Source organism: Hylobates moloch, unplaced genomic scaffold, assembly GCF_009828535.3.
Source record: "Hylobates moloch isolate HMO894 unplaced genomic scaffold, HMol_V3 SCAFFOLD_17, whole genome shotgun sequence".
NCBI lineage: Eukaryota > Metazoa > Chordata > Mammalia > Primates > Hylobatidae > Hylobates > Hylobates moloch.
Genome location: NW_026652292.1, coordinates 59226418 through 59245128, shown reverse-complemented (window position 1 = coordinate 59245128; position 18711 = coordinate 59226418). Strand labels below are relative to the sequence as shown.

The 18711-nt window shown below is 35.3% G+C and overlaps 1 protein-coding gene across 4 annotated transcripts in view; it reads left to right on the top strand.

Moving 5' to 3' along the window:
• The window catches only part of TBC1D19 (TBC1 domain family member 19), a 185181-nt gene that overhangs the window by 14637 nt on the left and 151833 nt on the right, over positions 1 to 18711 (top strand). For all 4 annotated transcript variants that reach the window (XR_009210537.1, XM_032135634.2, XM_032135633.2 and 1 more), the window contains exons 2-4: positions 3025 to 3097; positions 4267 to 4312; positions 10481 to 10556. Coding sequence is in view for 3 of the 4 variants with exons in the window: in XM_032135634.2 (XP_031991525.1) it covers positions 3025 to 3097; positions 4267 to 4312; positions 10481 to 10556 (195 nt within the window). In the remaining variant the exon portion in view is untranslated. The remainder of the gene's footprint in view (positions 1 to 3024; positions 3098 to 4266; positions 4313 to 10480; positions 10557 to 18711) is intronic.

Sequence of the window (18711 nt, the reverse complement as noted above, 5' to 3'; positions counted from 1 at the left end):
ATTCTTAACTTTTAGTTTCAGGGGCACATTTGCAGGTTTGTTATATAGGTAAATTGTTTGTCACGGTGGTTTGGTGTACAGATTATTTCGTCACCCAGATAGTGTGCATAATACCCAATCGGTAGTTCCATTCCTCATCCTCCTCCCACCCTCTACCCTCAAGTAGGCCCTGGTGTCTATTGTTCCCTTCTTTGTGTCCATGTGTACTCAATGTTCAGTTTCCACTTATAAGTGGGAACATGTGGGTTTCATTTTTGTGTCCCTGCTCTTAGTTCATTTAGGATAATGGCCTCCAGCTTCATCCATGTTGCTAGACGTGATCTCGTTTTTTATGGCTGTGTAGTATTCCATGGCGTATATGTACCACATTTTCTTTATCCAGTCTACTGTTGGTGGGCATTTAGGTTGATTCCATTTCTTTGCTATTGTGAATAGTGCTGCAATGAACATAGGTATGCATGTGTCTTTATGGTAGAATGATTTATATTCCTTTGGATATATACCAGTAATTGGGATTGCTGGGTCAAATGGTAGTTCTGTTTTAAGTTCTTTGAGAAATCTTCAAACTGCTTTCCCCAATGGCTGAACTAATTTACATTCCCACCAGCAGTGTATAAACGTTCCCTTTTCTCTACAGCCTCCCTGGCATGTTATTTTTTGACTTTTTAATTGAAGACATTCTGACTGGTGTGAAATGGTATCTCATTGCACTTTTGATTTGCATTTCTTTAGTGATTAGTGACATTGAGTATTTTTATGTTTTCTGCATTCCTTGATAATTTTATTAATCAAATATATGTCTCTAGACACTATAGCTTAGTCCTGCCTATTTTTTAAATGTCTTTGTCTTTTTTTTTAAGCTATAGATTTTCTCTCCTTCCTTTCTTTTTCGTTACAGTTTATCAGCTGAAGAACTAGGCTATGTGACTTTAGAATTTCCCATAGCCTGGAGACTTTTCTTATTATAAATTCACGGTATAGCTCAACATGTTCCTCTGCCCTTTGTAGGTCTTATAAGTTGACAGTTGGACCCAGAGGCTTCATCAGACTCAGGTGTTATCCCTTTGGCCTGACAATAGCAGTAGAGTGTTCTTTCATTGAAAACCACATCATGTCTAATTATCTCTTTTGCAATGTTAGTAGCTGTTTTTGCTCAATGCCTAGAATTAGTAATTCATTGGGATTGCAAAGTTGTGATATTCTAATTATATCATATCTGTTTTAGTTATTAGCTAGAATTCTTTTGCAAAGAGTCATTTCCCCTTTTACTGTGTGGATATCCAGTGGTATAGTGCCAATAGGAAAGGCAGCATAAATGCCTTTTTCATTATTTACCAGTGTTTAAGGTAATGAGTTAGTTCCCTAACATTCTCCTTTTTTATTACTCTATCAACATTTCCAGACTTTGGAAAGGGAGCCTTGATTGGTCAGTTTTCAGAATTTATAGGTACTAGATTGCTCCAGTCTCTTCGGATATCACCTGGCTATATTTGAATCAGGCAAAACCCTTCCCTGTTTTAACTTCTGCTCTAAAGTTGGCTCATCATGTGTTCAAGTGTATGTTTGTTGACTACTTTGGGCTTCTTTTGTTTTCACTACCTCAGATAGCCAATTGCTTTCTTCTGCTTCTTCCTGTACAGATGTTGATATCTTACAGGTCTTGTGGCAGTTCGTTTATCCTCAGCTGCTTGTATTTCTGGGGGATAGCTTATCATCTAGTTTTGTTGTGAATATTTTCCAAGGGATTTGGCTTTGCTGTCTAGTTGCTTGGTCTGTTTTTATGTGGAAATCAAGGAGGTTTTTAAAAAAATCTCACTGCCACCAGTGCCATCTCCCAGAAAGGGATTGAATCATGGAAGAGTTAGTGTGGAATTGAGAATAAATTTGAAGTTTTTAACTTGGAAGATCTGGTAAATGGTAATTTTATTGATGAAGATTTAAAAAATGTAAGAGAAGGAACAAGACAGTAAGTGGAGGATAAGACCAATTTTTGATTTCTTAGGTTTGAAATACTCTATTTGACATCCTCTAATAGAAATTCCTTCTGAAGAAGTATGCTGCTAGAATTTGACAGAGCTAGGTGATGGAACATCAACACTTTGAGAGTAATCAAAGCCATTACAAGTAGGAAAAATTATATTTTTGGTAAAAATTAGTGTGAAAAACCAGTAGAATAGGAAACATGCACTTGAAGATAAAACACTAATAACACAGGCCAGGCGTGGTGGCTCACGCCTGTAATGCCAGCACTTTGGGAGGCTGAGGCGGGTGGATCACCTGAGGTCAGAAGTTCAAGACCAGCCTGGTCAACATGGTAAAACCCCTTCTCTACTAAATATACAAAAATTAGCCAGGCGTGGTGGCGGGCGCCTGTAATCCCAGCTACTCAGGAGGCTGAGGCAGGAGAATCGCTTGAACCCGGGAGGCAGAGGTTGCAGTGAGCTGAGATTGCACCATTGCATTCCAGCCTGGGCAACAAGAGCAAAACTTCGTTCCAAAAAATAAAAAAACACAAAACACTAATAACACACATTTATGAACTAGTAGTTTTATGTATTTTCTACAAATATACACAATGCATTTACATTGAGAAGCAATCCAAAGAGGAAGACAATGTGCAAAGATCTATTTACATGGATGCAACTGGTTTTTTAGTCATTAGGTACAGGTGCCATATATATTTAATGTAATATCAAGGCAATGGATTTATAAAATCTGAGTATTTTTCCAACTTGAGACCCTAGATAAAGATGATAAGGACTTATAATCTCCAAGTTTTTATAATTTTAGTAGACTTTAGTATACTATCACAGATCCTTTAAGAGTTAGTGAGAAAGTCTTCTTTCTTATAAGCTATTCTAGATAGTTCTAAGCTCTATCTTCAAAGAGGATTTTTCAAATAGTATACATTTTTGGACACTCCTTTTTAAACATTTCCTTTGTTCTAAATATCAACCCAAATGATTTACTTTGGATGTCTTTTCCTTCCTTATCTTTCTTTTTTATTATTATTATTATTCTTAGGCCAGTCTTCAGAGACCTGAGATAAAACTTGAATCACTGAAAGAAGATATTAAGGAATTCTTTAAAATATCAGGTTTGTAATTTTTTTCCTAATAACTTAAGGCAAAATAAGAAAATGTTTTATTTATTCCTAATTCTTTAAGCCCTCAAGCTTGTACAACCACCTTACTTTGTTGTCGTTGTTCTGTTTTGTTTTGTTTTAGGCTTTTAGCAGCCTGAAGCCATGGTTTTTGGTTTCTGTCTCTAGTGATAAGCAGAAAAGAGAGATGAGGAAAGGGCTTTACTGGCCCAATCAGAAACAGAAACTAAGAAGCTGTGACTATTCTCTCCCTTGGATACCATTACAAGGCAAAATAAATAATATTTTATCCCCAGTCTTCCAATTACTCATTCAAAATTGTGAAAACTATGGCCAAATAGGTTTCTATTTAGGGAGAATTAGAACTATTAGACATTTTAACAAAATGGTGCAAAAATTCAAGAACTCTGTGAGAAAGACTCCTTTGCATTAGTTGGATTTAAATACTGTTTACCTTACTGGTAATATCCTGATGGATAAATACATCCATAAGGTATTAAGTATCTCCTTAGTTAAGTAATTTTTCATTTTACTTTTCAGTTGTGACTTTTTTCCTTTTATGCTTTCACAGAAAATAAAAAGAAAATTCTAACTTTTCATAGAGCAAGAGGAGAGAGAGGTTCCCTAGTCCAACATCTGCATATGGGAACTGAGATGTTAAGTGGTTGACCCAGATAGTTAGCAGCTGAGCTAACTGGTCTGACTATTGGTAACTCACAATAATCTGCCTCTGTCGTCCAGGACTTTGCCAATGAGTTAATTATAACTAGATACTTGTCATCTATCTTCATCAGGTGGCTGTTTTTTGCCGTTCCCTTGGCACATTCCTTATAGCTTTAGTAGTACAGCATGAAGATTGTGACATTCATTGAGCACTTTGATAGTGAAAAAGGAAATGTTCCTCCCAACCTGATAAAATGGTGCAATAATGATATTATTTTAAAATATCATGTTGATGACTTTGCTACTCAGTGTTAGCCAAGGGATATGGTAAGTGAATAGGAAATAATGTTTAATAACGCTTTACATAGGGATTGGCAGTTGACAAAATTCTTTCACAAATAAATATGATGCCAAAGTTTTATTAAAATAAATTTAATTATGATGTATGTTTATTTAAAAACTAGTATGTTCATATATTTTATTCTTTTTTTAAAAAACAGGTTGGGAGAAGAAACTTCAGAATGCTGTTTATAGTGAACTGAATGTGTGAGTTTTCCCACCTATTTTACAATAGTGTTTTGTTTAGCTATATTTACTTTGTGAGTAACAAAACCAGTATTGTTATATATACTTGTTGTATTATTATTTATCATTAATATTTATACAGCATTTCAAGTAAGTTAATACAATTAAAAATTACTACCGTCTTGCCTGACAAATAATAAGAAATAGGTGTTTTTTTTTTTTTTTTTTTTACCACCCACCCACTATTTAATTTTTTTAGTTTTCTTTCTGAGATGGAGTCTCACTCTGTTGCCCAGGCTGGAGTGCAGTGCAATGATCTTGGCTTAACTGAAACCTCTGCCTCCCAGGTTCAAGTGATTCTTGTGCCTCAGCCTCCCAAGTTGCTGGGATTACAGGCCGCTGCCACAACACCTGGCTAATTTTTGTATTTTTAGTAGAGATAGGGTTTCACCATGTTGGCCAGTCTAGTCTCGAACTCCTGACCTCAAGTGATCCACCTGCATTGGCCTCCCAAAGTGCTGGGATTAGAGGTAGGAGATACTGCATCCAGCCCCACCCATTATTTTATATTAACAATTCATTTATCTAGTGTAATTAGGGAATAAGATGTTTCTCTGAAGTTAATATTTCAGATAACTGAAGCTTACTAACATTCTTCTTATTGTTGTCATTTTGGGTATTACACTTTTTTGTGTCTTTATAAGCTGTCCATTCTAAACATGATTATCTTTTTTGTTCTTTGGCAAAATTGGTGTCATTATTAAGAATGTCCATGTTTTTGTTTATTTAGATTTAACATCAGGGTCTATTAAGGTGTATAGAACTGTTTGCCATTTTAAAAAAATGTAGATCCAGAATGTTAGCTTTTGTAGTTTCTTCAACGTTTGTTACTTGTCAATTATTTATTGAATACCTACCATGTGGCAGCACCATACTAAGCACTAAGCATATAGTATAGAACAATAAACACAATTTCTGCCCTCATGGAGTTCATAGTCTAACAGAGTTCCCAAGTCTAATTGCATTCCCATGTCTCCTTTTTTTTTTCCTTTACTGCTATCACTGTATTTATGTCTGTAGCATTCTCTAGTGTTTAACATTCCCATTTTCAACTTGACCTTTCCAGTTCGTTAACTGGGAAATGACATAATGCAGCTTACCAGAATTGTTTCTAAAATTAAGAGACTCAGATGAACCCCTATGCACATGTGCTTTAGATACAATTTTTAAAGATTAGCATTTGCTTCTTTGCTTTGCTCAAATCCGTCTTCCCAGTTGGATTTGAATTCTTAAATAATGTTAGATATAAGTGTATCTAATAATTGAAGTTGACTGTGACCATACCTTTGACAGTACTGTGACAGTACCTTTGGCAGTCACCAAAAGAATAGACATTTATCATGACAAGTAAGGTTTTAAATTTACAATATGTACTAAAGGTGCCTGTTGTGTATAATTCCAAACACTGGATTCTCAATCTGAGGTGATATTACTAATATTCCTGAAAATTGTTCTGTGTGACAGACTTGACCTTTTACTTGATAGAGGAGGGACTGTGTTTTATTCATTATCATATTGTTGGCATTCTGTACAATAGAACTTTAAGTATATATTTTCTGAATAACTCGTTGGGATTTTTTTAAGGAGTCCAGTGATATTATTTTTATTCCTCACTTGGGTTCTGAACAAATTAAGAAACAAGATAAAACAAAAAAGCAGATAGGAGATCAAAATTACACTTTTATTACTGATAAAGACTAGATAGGAGGACATAGCTTAGTATGAGAGCAAAATTAGTCTTTCAACTGAACTCCAGAATTAAATAGATTTAACCTTCCAGTCAAATAGCATTGGATCAGGGGCAGTATGTTCAGTTTATTCTTCTCAAATTTAAAAGTTGAATAAGGCATTAAACCTCTTCTGTAGTGTACTGAGTTAAGCCTTAGAGAGAGTCCAAGAATGTTACAGTAATGGCACTCTTTTCACATGGAAGTGCACATCAGGGATGGGGAAGAAACATTTCCCCTAACATAAGTCAAAAGAATAAAGAAGACTTAGTGTATTCTGTTGCATTTTTCATTGGCAGCAACTGTTAGATGGATGAATAAGGAAAGCAAAAAGGAAAGTATGAATATTCATTAGGTAATATTAAACAATGGGAGATAAAAAATACACATCCTCATGCCTAATAGAGGTATAGAACACATGAGCTATACAGACTATACAGACTGAAAACAGCACGCTTCGTTTTACTTGTTTTAGTAAGCATTACAAAGATTTTAGTCAGTTTCTTATTTAACAAATACACTAGAAAATTTTCTGTATTTTCTTATTTAAATGAAATTTTAAACTAGTCTAGGTTAGCACTCTCCATTTCAGATTGCATACTTTAATTATCTTTTCCATTCATTTAAAACAGTTATATATTTATTATTGTGTTAATAACTATTTAGTATTATATTAATGATAATTTACAGTGATTGAATGCTTATTTTATGCCAACACTTTATATGCATTGGCGTAGTCAATATAATCTTCATTACAACCCTATGAAGTAAAATTTATTATGATCACCATTTTACGGAAGAGAAAAATGAGGCTTAAACCATGTTTTAGTTTGTCTTGTGATGCTATAACAGAATACCTGAGATTGGGTAATTTATAATAAACAGAAATTTATTGGCTCACAGTTCTGGAGGCTGGGAAGTCCAATATCAAGGTGCCAGCATCTGGTGAGAGCCTTCTTGCTGCATCATCCCATGGCAGAAGGTGAGAGGGCAAGAGGGGGTTTAACCCACCCTTTTATAATGGCACCAATCCCACCCATGTAGGTGAAGCTCTTATGGCCTAATCACTTCTGAAAGATCCCACCTCTTAATACTGTTACAATCGCAAATTTTAACATGAGTTTTGGAAAGGACAAACATTCAAACCATGGCAGAACACTTACTTGTTGAAGATCATATAGCTAGCAAATGGCAGTGCTAGGGCTTAACCTCCAGCTATATGATTCCAAAGCCCATGCATTTTACTACGTGTCACATAGGTCTGTGTCTTATCTCTTGACTGGATTAAAAATGTTCTGGAGCAAAAATTGTGTCTTACATTTCTTTCGTATTTCCTATAGCATCAAATAGATGACATTGAGTCAGCAAATAGTTATTGAGCCACCTACCAATGCTAACACATGACAAATATTTGTTGAATTGAGGAGACAGTGCAATTATTAGTCTTAGTCTTACTGTATTTAAGACAATCTTTACATGCAAAATGAAAATAGGTCAGTTTATTTCTGTGTCTTAGTCTTCATTGTACTTTGTACAGAGTAGTTTATAAGAAATTAGATGACCTATTCTTTTTCCCTCAAAGAACATAAAGAAGTACATAAACCTTAACAATCTTATTCTATATGTGCATGTTATAAAAACATATAGCATAGTTTGCTGTTATAGTAGATACATCCAAATGTCTACCATACCTTAGAGAGTTATGAGTGTCAAACAGTAGTGGGCCTAAAATGGAAGGATGTTAGATAATGGATACCTTACACTAGACCACAGATTTGGGTAAGTCTTCGTACACATTCATGGCTTTCACTGGGAGAATGCTCAAGCAATAGACCTGGGTACCTCTGAAACATCCTAAATGTACAGTTCTTATTTGCCCTCTTAGTTTGAAATGCTACTGTATGTTTGCTATTGTGCACAGAACCAGGTGCTGTTGATAATGAACAGGCTAGACAGTCTTTGTCTCCTGGAACTTACATCCCAGTTGGGCATACAGACTTTAAAGAGGCAATTACAGTGCAGTAAAATAAGTGCAACGATTAGGGAAATACAAGGAACACATAAGGCCAGCATTTAACTTAGATTTGGGGATGCCATGGTGGCTTACCAAAGGAAGCAATATCCAGGCTGAGATCAGAAAGCTAAGCTAGAGTTTGTCAGGGGAAAGAGTAGAGAAGAAAAGCACTTTAGGCAGAAGGGAATAGCAGGCTCAGAGATTTAGAAGTGGAAAAGAGTGTGGTGCAAACGTGGTAGAAAAGTTTGTATGGCTGAATGGTAGCAGGTGAAGGGATCATGGCTAAGGATGATTCTAGATTTATAAACAGGATTGTGCTTCTTAAGACTTTGTAGACTGGATCCTAAAAGCATTTGGGTGCCATTTTAAAATTATAAGTAAAATAGTAACATGATCAAATTTGCATTTTATTCATTCAACAATATATTGGTTATCTACTGTGTACCAGGCATTATGCTAGATGCTGGAATTACAATTACTGGTGAATAAGGAAGACATCACTTCTGGCCAACATCCAGGCAAATTGGTGAATAGGTTGAAAACAGTCTGGAAGCACTTAGGAACCTGCTGGATAAATGTAGGCAAGGAGTAATGGTTGCCTAAAATAGTTTACTGTCAGTAGGTAGATCATCTTAAGTTATTTAGGGAGACTTGGGGGACAAGAAAAAATAGAGTCAAGTGTGCTGTATAAGTTTCTGTGCATTTTTCCTATCTGGCAACTCTTATCTCTGCATATTACTAAATGTAAGCTCCATGAGGGCAGATATTTTAGCCAGTTTTGTTCACTTCTGTATCTCTTTTATATTGTGTAGGTTGTCATTAAATATTTCTGAAAAAATAAATATCTAACTTGATTTTGGTCTTAATATGAATGACTTTCAAGTTGCCTCCTCTTGTTACCTGTATTTTGGATACCTTTCTTTGATCATTAACTATTAAGATCATCAGTAAAGTCTGTCCGATTTTAATCCTAAATTCCTTTTTTTTTTTTTTTTTTTGAGATGGAGTCTTGCTCTGTCGCCCAGGCTGGAGTGCAATGGCGCAGTCTCGGCTCACTGCAAGCTCCACCTTCCAGGTTCACGCCATTCTCCTGCCTCAGCCTCCCGAGTAGCTGGGACTACAGGCATGCGCCACCACGCCTGGCTAATTTTTTTGTATTTTTAGTAGAGACAGGGTTTCACCATGTTAGCCAGGATGGTCTCGAGCTCCTGACCTCATGATCCACCCGCTTCGGCCTCCCGAAGTGCTGGGATTACAGGCGTGAGCCACCGCGCCTGGCCTTAATCCTAAATTTCTAAGCTTTATTAAATTTAGACATAATTACCATTAAAAGTGGAAGCAAATGGTATATTGGACAATGTGAGATAGTTTTTAAACTATCTTACATGTAAGACAAGAAATATCAAGGTATCTAGAGACTTAACTTTTTTTTCATTCGTGAATGGGAAAGGTACATGAAATGTAGATTTTAGTAGAAAAATAATTTGCCAGAAATAATCAATTTGTGAAACTGTCTTATAGATTAGGTGGGATAGGTTGCCTTTCTCTATTCCAGCAATGTTTCTATGGACAGTTTAGCCTTTTACATGTAGGCTCCAGGACAGATGCAAGTGGTTTCGAATATTATTAACCTTTTACATGCTTTTGTCCCACTTTGTACCAGGAATTTCTTGAGAATTCAGTCTATGGTTCTTGATTATTGGAACATGACTGTTTTGCTGTAGGTACAAGTCTGATGACTAATTTCAAGAGGAGTTATATATTGTTGTGAAATGGATTGGAATCTCCAAATAAATATTGAACCATCATGTCTTCCTACTGCCTTTTCTATCTGTGATTTCATACCACTCTGCACTTCAGTCATTATGTTCCAGTGGCCCTGACTTTTTCTGATCCTTAAACATTTCAAGCATTACCTCCTCAGAATTCTTGTGCTTGCCATCCCTCTGCTTGGAATATTCTTCCCCCAGATCTTTGCATGGTTGGCTCCTTCACACTGATGTCTTGGTTTAAGTATAAAATCCCCTAAGAGGACTTCACTGACCTCCAAATTTATTGTCTTATTACCCTGCTTTCATTTTTTCACGGCACTTATTACAATCTGATATTATTTTATTTGTATGTGTTTGTGATTATTGGCTTTCTTCATGAGAATGTTACGTCCATGAGAACAGAGAATGTTACCTCAATCACCACCTTATACTTAGTACCTAGAATGGCCCAAGTATTTGTTGACTAAATCAATCTATTTTCTTAATAAAAACAATATATTTTGAATATAAAATGAAATGTTACTGGAAAAACAGTTTATAACATGGACTACAGAGGTAAGTAATATCTAACCAAGAGAATAATGTGTGATATTTAGCTGCCTCTTTTTGCTCCTAGGTTTCCTTTACCTAGTCATCCTGCTGCACCTCCTGAACATCTTAAAGAACCTTTGGTATACATGAGGAAAGCACAGGTTGGCTATTGTTCCATTTCACTTTATTTTTTCATGCCAAGTTATGTAATACAGAGCAAAAGATCATTATTGATGTCAGGAGTGTGTATTATTAATTATGAAATACTGGGCTAGAACCACTAAATTTATGTTAATGGTATTTGTATATTCTCCCATTTTATTTTCAGTAACCAAGGATCATACCTATTTAACTATGGCAACCCTGGGAAAAATGGGGTAGAAGGGGAAAAAAATCATCTACTATACTGGCCTGCAATTTAAAATATGGTACAAGTATAATGTGGCAATCTATTCTTCATGGCCTGTGATATTAAAGGAATGAAATGTGAATGAACTGACACCCTCTTTCCTTAAAATTTTGGCCTTTGAAACCAGTGTTATTGAAAGTGTATTTAAAATATATTTGTTCTCACAGTAGGCTGTCACCTATTAATTGTATGCTGTTATAGAACTCTGATAAGCCTGCTATCAAAATGGGTTGGCAAAAAACTAAGAATAAAATGACAAAATAAAATAATTTAAGCATAAAGACTATGAATAGTTGTTAAAATGGAAGCTCAAGAGGTTCTAGCGCATGCCCCTAGCTCTTTTAACTGTCCTTCATCTCAGCATAGCCTCACTCACCTCCCTCAGTCCAGTCCTGTCCGTAAGCCTTCCTCACAGTGCTGGTTGAGCAGGATTCTGTGACTGCCACTGCTGAGGCACGTAATGAGCACCACAGTCAGTCGACCATCATTCTTCAGCATAGCCTCAGAGATGGATTTTTAAAACCTTTTTTGGTATGAAATATTTCAAAGGTACCTCAAAGAACTCCCACGAACCCATCACTCAGCTTCCACAGTTATCATCATGGTTCTTCTGCTCTTGAAAATTTTCTGCAGAGTCATCACATTCCACAACAGTGGAAATTAGGCACTTTTTTCAACTTTTATTTTTATTTAAAATAATCATCAAAATTAGATGGTGAAAAGAAGCAATATAAATAAAAACCTTGGAGATATTTGAGGAAATATATATTTCTATCTCTAGGTGGTATCTTTTAGGGCTGGAAATCAGTTAATGTTTATTTATCAATTTGTCATAAAGCATAATAAATAATACGTATTTGAAAAAATTGTGGGTTTTTTTTGTTATGAAGATTTAAACTCAATAAAATAAAACTAAGAAGGTTGGGCCTGAATATTTTTTAGTGAAATTGAAAATTTCTAAACAGTATAGAGAAAGTATCAGTTTTTACATACTACGTGTAAGAAACAAAACATAAAGGTTTTTTTTTTTTAATCATGACTGAAAAGAAGAGATAGAGAGGTAAATAATAAGTCCACTCTTAGAGCTTACTGCTAGTTGCTGAGAATATATGTGAGTGATAGGTACATGTATGATACTCCTCTCTTTTCTTTCTGGACTTTGCCATGTATATCAGCGATCTGCAAACTACAGCCCCTGGGCCAAATCCAACCTGCCACCTATTTTTATGGGGTTGGCAAACTAGGAATTTAATTTCTACTTTTTACATTTTTAAGTGGTTGAAAAATCAAAATAAGCATAATCTTGTGACACATGAAAACTATATGAATCACTAAGATATGTTTTATTGGAAAATAGTCATGTTCATTCATTTGCATATTGGTTGTTGCTGCTTTTGCACAACAGTGACAGCCTGAAGTGGTTGCGATAGAGACCCATGGACTGCAAAGCCTAAAATATTTACTATCTTCCCTTTCATACAAGGTTTGCCAATCCCTGCACTAAATTATTCATTCTTCAATAGCAGGGATTGTGCTTTTTATCCCCAGCATCTAGCATAGTACCCAGCCCACAGAACACTCTTGATAAGGTTTGCTGAGCTAATTGATTCTTTAACCATGGCCATACTGATTACCTCCCCTATCAGTAAGTGTCTACCTGTCTTTCTATATTTGTTCTTTTTGAGACACTTAGTTGCTTAGCTCCCTATTTTGGGGGGCAATTCTCTCTTCTTTCCATGAAAGCTACCTAGTCTGGATCACATGACTTGTATTGCATCATGTTCTTCCTTATGTTTCATAATCTCTTCCCCAACAGACTTCTGTTCTGTCTGCCATTCTACTCCTTAGTCTAAGGCTACTTTTACTGTTTACTTTCTCTCTTCTCCCAAACTTTTTGACCACTTCAAGAGAAAATCTTGTAATTTCTGTGTTAACCATTATCTAGTCTCAATTCATTTATTTAACTTCCAGTGGATTCTTTTTGCTGTCTGCCAATATTATATTTGTTACTCATTGTCTGTCTTCCATTTAGGTTGTTCTAAAACTTTTTCATGCTTGTGTGGCCCCTAATTCAACCTCTGTCTCACTCATTTTAAGCATTTCTCACTTACATTTTATAAAGAATATTCAGGTTATCTCATTCAAGCTTCCACAGCTTCCTTCTTTTTTGTTGCCACATCTCTTTTTGCTCCAATCCTCTGAGATCAACTGTCTGCTGCACATTTTTTTCTGTGAGATCAAACTTAGCATGTCTAAAACTGTTTAAGTTCTTTTTAAAATGACCATCTCTTCCTGACCTTCCTGTTTTTGTTACTAGTGATCAAGTGCTATATATTATTTCTTCCCATAGTCTTATAATCTCCTCTTTCTTTTCATTACCAAGGCTGTTACCATAGTAGTCACAATAATGATGATGATGGTGATAATGCTGATAATGTTGCCTTTTGTTTATTTTAGACATTGTGCTTTAATTCACATCCTTATCTTATTTTTATACCTCCCAACTTTCAGTCTATCTCTCCCAATCTCCTTATGTACTCTCAATACTATTAACTTTAATTATAAGCAGACGAACCCTTATAGCTCACTGCCTTTTAACAGACCTTCAGTGATTATTCCCAGTTGCCTAAAAAATGAAGTTCCGATTCCAGAGCCCAGCATTTAAGAATTTTTACTATCTGTCCTCAGCCTTCCCCTTCCACTTTGTCAGTCTCTGCTGTCTTATAACTGTCCTATGTGCCTGTCCAAGTGAATCATTTTGCCTTTCCCTCTTGCATCATTAACACTTATTTTCCTGTCCTGGAAAGCCCTTTCTCCCTGTTTTGTGTTACAGAAATCCTATCTATTTTGTGAGGGTCAGCTCAGATGGCATCTCTTCTCTGATGTTATTATTGATTATCCCTGTTGAAAGGGATCTCTCTCTTGAACTCTGTTGAATAGCTCCCTGTTGTTTTATGGCCCTTTGCACAAATTGCAATTTATTATAGTAATTGATTTTTTTTATTTTTATTTTTTGAGACTGAGTCTTGTTTTATCGCCCAGGCTGGAGTGCAGTGGTATGATCTCAGGCTCACTGCAACCTCAGCCTCTCAAAGTGCTGGGATTACAGGCATGAGCCACTGTGCCCGGCCTATTATAGTAATTTCTGTATACATCTTTCTGACATTTATTATATGTCTTTTGAAAGAAGTAACAGTTTAAAAACATTTTTACATAACTGCTGCATCTAGTACACTGGACTTTATGTAGCAGGAGCTTAGTAACTTTATGTTGGATTGATAGTAAAGGAGTTAGCCATCTATTTTCCCAATTATTACACTATTTATTTTAAGGATATTTACTGAATACCTACTCAGTAGAAGATTCTATGCTGCAGAAATTCAGAAATAAATTAGATACAGATTCTGCCTTCAAGTAATTGCAAGGTTTAGTAATTGAAATAAGACTTGGACACTAGATGTAATACAAAGTAAAAAGTGCTGTGTGACTAGCGGGAAGTGACTAGGAAGTTTCATCCGCGCACTGGGAAGGAGTAGTATACAAGTGGTTTCTTACCAGGTTATTCTTTGCCCTTTTTAATGAAAAAGAAGCTTTAAAAATCCAGTTAGTGTTTCTTTTCACTTTGTATTCAGTAAAACATGGGCAGAAAATATTTTGAATTGTACCCTGGAAAAATTCAATTCATTTTTTTTTCAATTAAAGTTTTATGAATTACTTTAACTTCACTTAGCTCTTGATCGTGTCTTCAGAGTTGGGTTATAAATCAGCTTCCTGCAGTTTCTGGCAAGCTACACTGGTACTTAATTTTCTGGGCTCATGAGGTTATGAAGCTTCTTATTCTGTATCAGCATTTCCCAGAATGTTTTCTGCTAAGTACTAACCTTGAGGGATGCTCCACAAAAAAGGGTTCCTTGGACAAGGAAGTTTGCAAATTGGGGAACACTGCTTTCCTTTTGATGACTCACAATTTGTTTTACTATTTTTGCTGGACTTCATATTTTGGAAGAGTTTTGAGAAGTTAGCACAGAGTTCTTATAGATCTCATACCCAGTTTCCCTTATTATTAACATCTTAACATTAGTATGGTACATTTGTTATAATTAATGAGCCATATTGGTTGACACATTATTATGAACTGAAGTCCATAGTTTATTCAGACTTCCTTAGTTGTAACCTAATGTCCTTGTTCTGACCCGGGATCCCATCCAGGACACCACATTACATTTGATTGTCATGTCTCTGTAGACTCTCTTGGCTATGACAGTTTATCAGACTTTCCTTGTTTTTGATGACTTTGGCAGTTTTGAGAAGTACCATTCAGATATTTTGTAGAGTATCCCTCTCTTGGAATTTATCTGATGTTTTCTCATGATTAGACTGGGATTGTGGGTTTTTTGGAGGAAGATCCCAGATGTAAAGTGCCATTTACATTTATCACATCATATCAGGGTACATACTATTAGCATGATTTATCACTGTTGGTGTTAACCCTGATCATCTGACTGAGGTAGTATTTGTGAGGCTTTTCCACTGTAATGTTACTCTTTTTCCCTCTTTCCATACTGTACTCTTTGGAAGGAAGTCACTACATATAGACCATACTTAAGGAGTGGAGAATTATGTTCCACCTCTTTGAGGGAGGGGTATCTACATAAATTATTTGGAATTCTTCTGCATGAAAGAGTTTCTCTCCTTCCCCATTTATTTATATATTCAATTATTTATTTATATCAGTATGGACTCAAGGATATTCATTTTCTACTTTGAGTTTTAATATTTTTTAATTTTGTTGCTCACAATTTATTTCGGCATGTTAAAGGTTTGGAGAAGTTCTGCAGGAAAGAAACCTGTTTAATTTTATTTAATCCAGTGTTGTTCAAGCTTACTGATCATGAAACCCTATTTTCATGTAAAATACCTTGGGAACTACTTTGCTATGCCCTTCAGTGAAAGCTGTATTTGAAGATATACAGCGTGATAAATATAAGTGCATGAGTTTTCTTGTGAAACAATACTAATAAGCTATATAGATCCCTAATTATATCCTAGGTACCATTCTAGTGCTATACATGTACTCACTCATTTAATATTCATGATAACCCTATGAGGTGGGTTACCAATGTGGTCTTAGGTCTCACTTTACAAAATGAGAAAGTGGTAGAGCTGAGATTTGAACCTGGTCAGCCTGGCTCCAGAATTTACATTACCTGATATTCAGTCTGTTTATCTAGCTCAGAAATGCTCAGGCAAACTCAAGATGTACTATGTGGTTGAATTTATTCTGTTCTCTATCAGTCCAGTAACCTTGGCAAAAATGATAATTTTGTTAATTTTGCATTACTTCAGTTCTCACACCCTTCCTAATGGTCTTTTTGCCTTCTATACTGTCACTCCATTTCCTAAAATTTCCAATACCTTGAGGATACAGCTCAAATTCTTTATTATGGCTCACAAAGCTAGAAATGATCTAGCTTTGTCTCATCTCTTGCCTTCTCACACCGTTTTTCCCCAACCTGCCATGCACATACTTTCTCTCTCTCTAATCATACTTGACCTCTTCCACTTGTTGCAATAGGAGAACTTTTGCTTATGCCACTGCGTCTGTTTGAAACTGCCTCCTCTCATCCCATATATTTCTGGCTATACTTGAAACTGCCTCCTCTCATCCCATATGTTTCTGGGTGTACTTGAAACTGCCTCCTCTCATCCCATATATTTCTGGCTAGCTTCTGCACATCATTTATGTTATCAAGTGAGATGATAGATTGTTTAGGATGGCTCTCTAACTCCCAGATCTCAGATACTCAGGTACTTTTCCTGTCTCATCCATCCTCCACATTAGAGGCCCCCTATACTTCTCTACTATAATACTTGGGTTGTTCGTATCATCATTTAGATTATTTAGTCTCTGTGAAGTAGGACCTGAGTCTCTCTTTTCACCACTGTATCTCCAACATCTAGCACAGTCTCTAGCCCATAGTAGATAATAGATATTTTTAAAAAATTATGAATGAATAGCATAAACAAAAAATAGAGAATACTCCTAGAAAATATTCAGACCCTTTGACTTAGTAATTCCACTTCTAGAACCTTGTATAAAAGAAAGAATCAGAAACACAGAAACTTATGTTTGTAATAATAGTAAAAAATTTAAAAGAATCTAAATGAATAACAGTAGAGCTTGCTTAAATATGACATGCTGTTTCTGAAAGAAACAATGTTATATAGGCATCAAAAACGTCCATTTTTGAAGAATTATAATGAATAGGAAAAGGCATACATTATAATCTTACATGGAGAAAGCAAAATATAAAACAATATAATTTCAGTTTAATCCAAAATATATGTGTTTTTATGTCTCAATTACACACATATACATGCATAGAAAAATGAAAGAAAAATATTAATATTGGTTGTTTTTGTTTGATATATTATTTTTATAATCAGAGAAGAATTACTAAAATGTTTTTCTATTAGATAGCTGGGTTATAATTAGTTTTTTTGTCAGAGTGAATAAAATAGTTTTCTGATTTTATAATTTCATAAGTTTTTTTACATGCTATTTGTTTAATATGTGGTTTAAAAGACATTTTGTTTACCTTCATTGTTATTAAAAAGTACTAATGCTATACTAACTTAAAAAAATCAGTATAATCATGAATCTTTTATAATTTTTTGCTTCTCATACTTAGAAATTGCTTTATTTATGAAATTCCTGAAATCCTTTGAGTCAATACCATAGATTCCAATTATTAGGGAAATTTACTTGAAGGCAACAATAATTTCATTTAGAGAGGATATAGGTTTGGGTAAAAGGTAGATGTCTTCCTATCTGAACATTTTAAATGTTAAGAACCATTCACTTTCCTTTTGAATAACATGAAAGCTTTGAATTTATTTTGTAAGTCTTTTGGGTAGGAACCATCTATTTATTTATTTTGGGGTACTAAATGTACATTGAAATTATTAAATAATAGCACAGGCATAATCATGATTTTTTTTTTGGCATTTCTTCTAAGACTTAGGGCCTAATTATCCACCTCCACGAATAGGACCTGAGAAAAATTGTGTCTATAAAACTGGAGCTAGAGTGGACCTCAGGTTTATCCAGTCTAAACTCTGGCAAGGGTTCACTTCTCATCTCCTTTTGCTCCAGGACTTCTGGAATCAAGGAGGTCATAATTTCACTGAGTTAAGTTATATTTGAGGTAAATATTTCTACTTTTGCAAAGTGTCTTTTTCATATTAAATGGTCATCTGCTCCTTACTACATTTACTCACTGGTCCTCCTTTTGTGCTTATCACATAGACAGCATTCAGTATATTAATATATTAGTCAGTGAGTCAGTGAGTGAACAAAGGAATGAATGGATACCACTTAATTAAGATTAGAGTTCTTGAGGAAACCTAAAGGATGGCCAAGCTTGAAAGCAGCTGCTTGCTTCTTCATCTTGGATTTCCCCTCATTGTCAGGAAATTCTATTCCTGTTTCTGATAACTATGGAACTGACTCCTTTGACCATCCAAGATTTCAATGGAAATGACTTCACTTACCATCTGACTGAAGTTCTTGCAAGAGATACCTTGGAAAAGACCTCTCCACCTTGACATAGTGTTATAGATATGGGACAGAGGATAGACATGGCCAGCAACTGGGGTCACTTTTCTTTCCTTATTTTTAGGATTTTCAAGGAAGTGGTATATGTTCAATTGACAATGTTCAAGTTTAGCCATATCTAGCTTTTCTGTTTGCTCATTCTTTCATGTTTTTTTCTGTAGTTTATGACATATGGACTGATACAGATCTTATGAACTTTTTGCAAACTATCTCTGTCCCATATTATTTGTATATCTGTCTTATCCTCCTGACTTCCACCACAAAAGTGATGTGTTTCTTAGTGACAGGA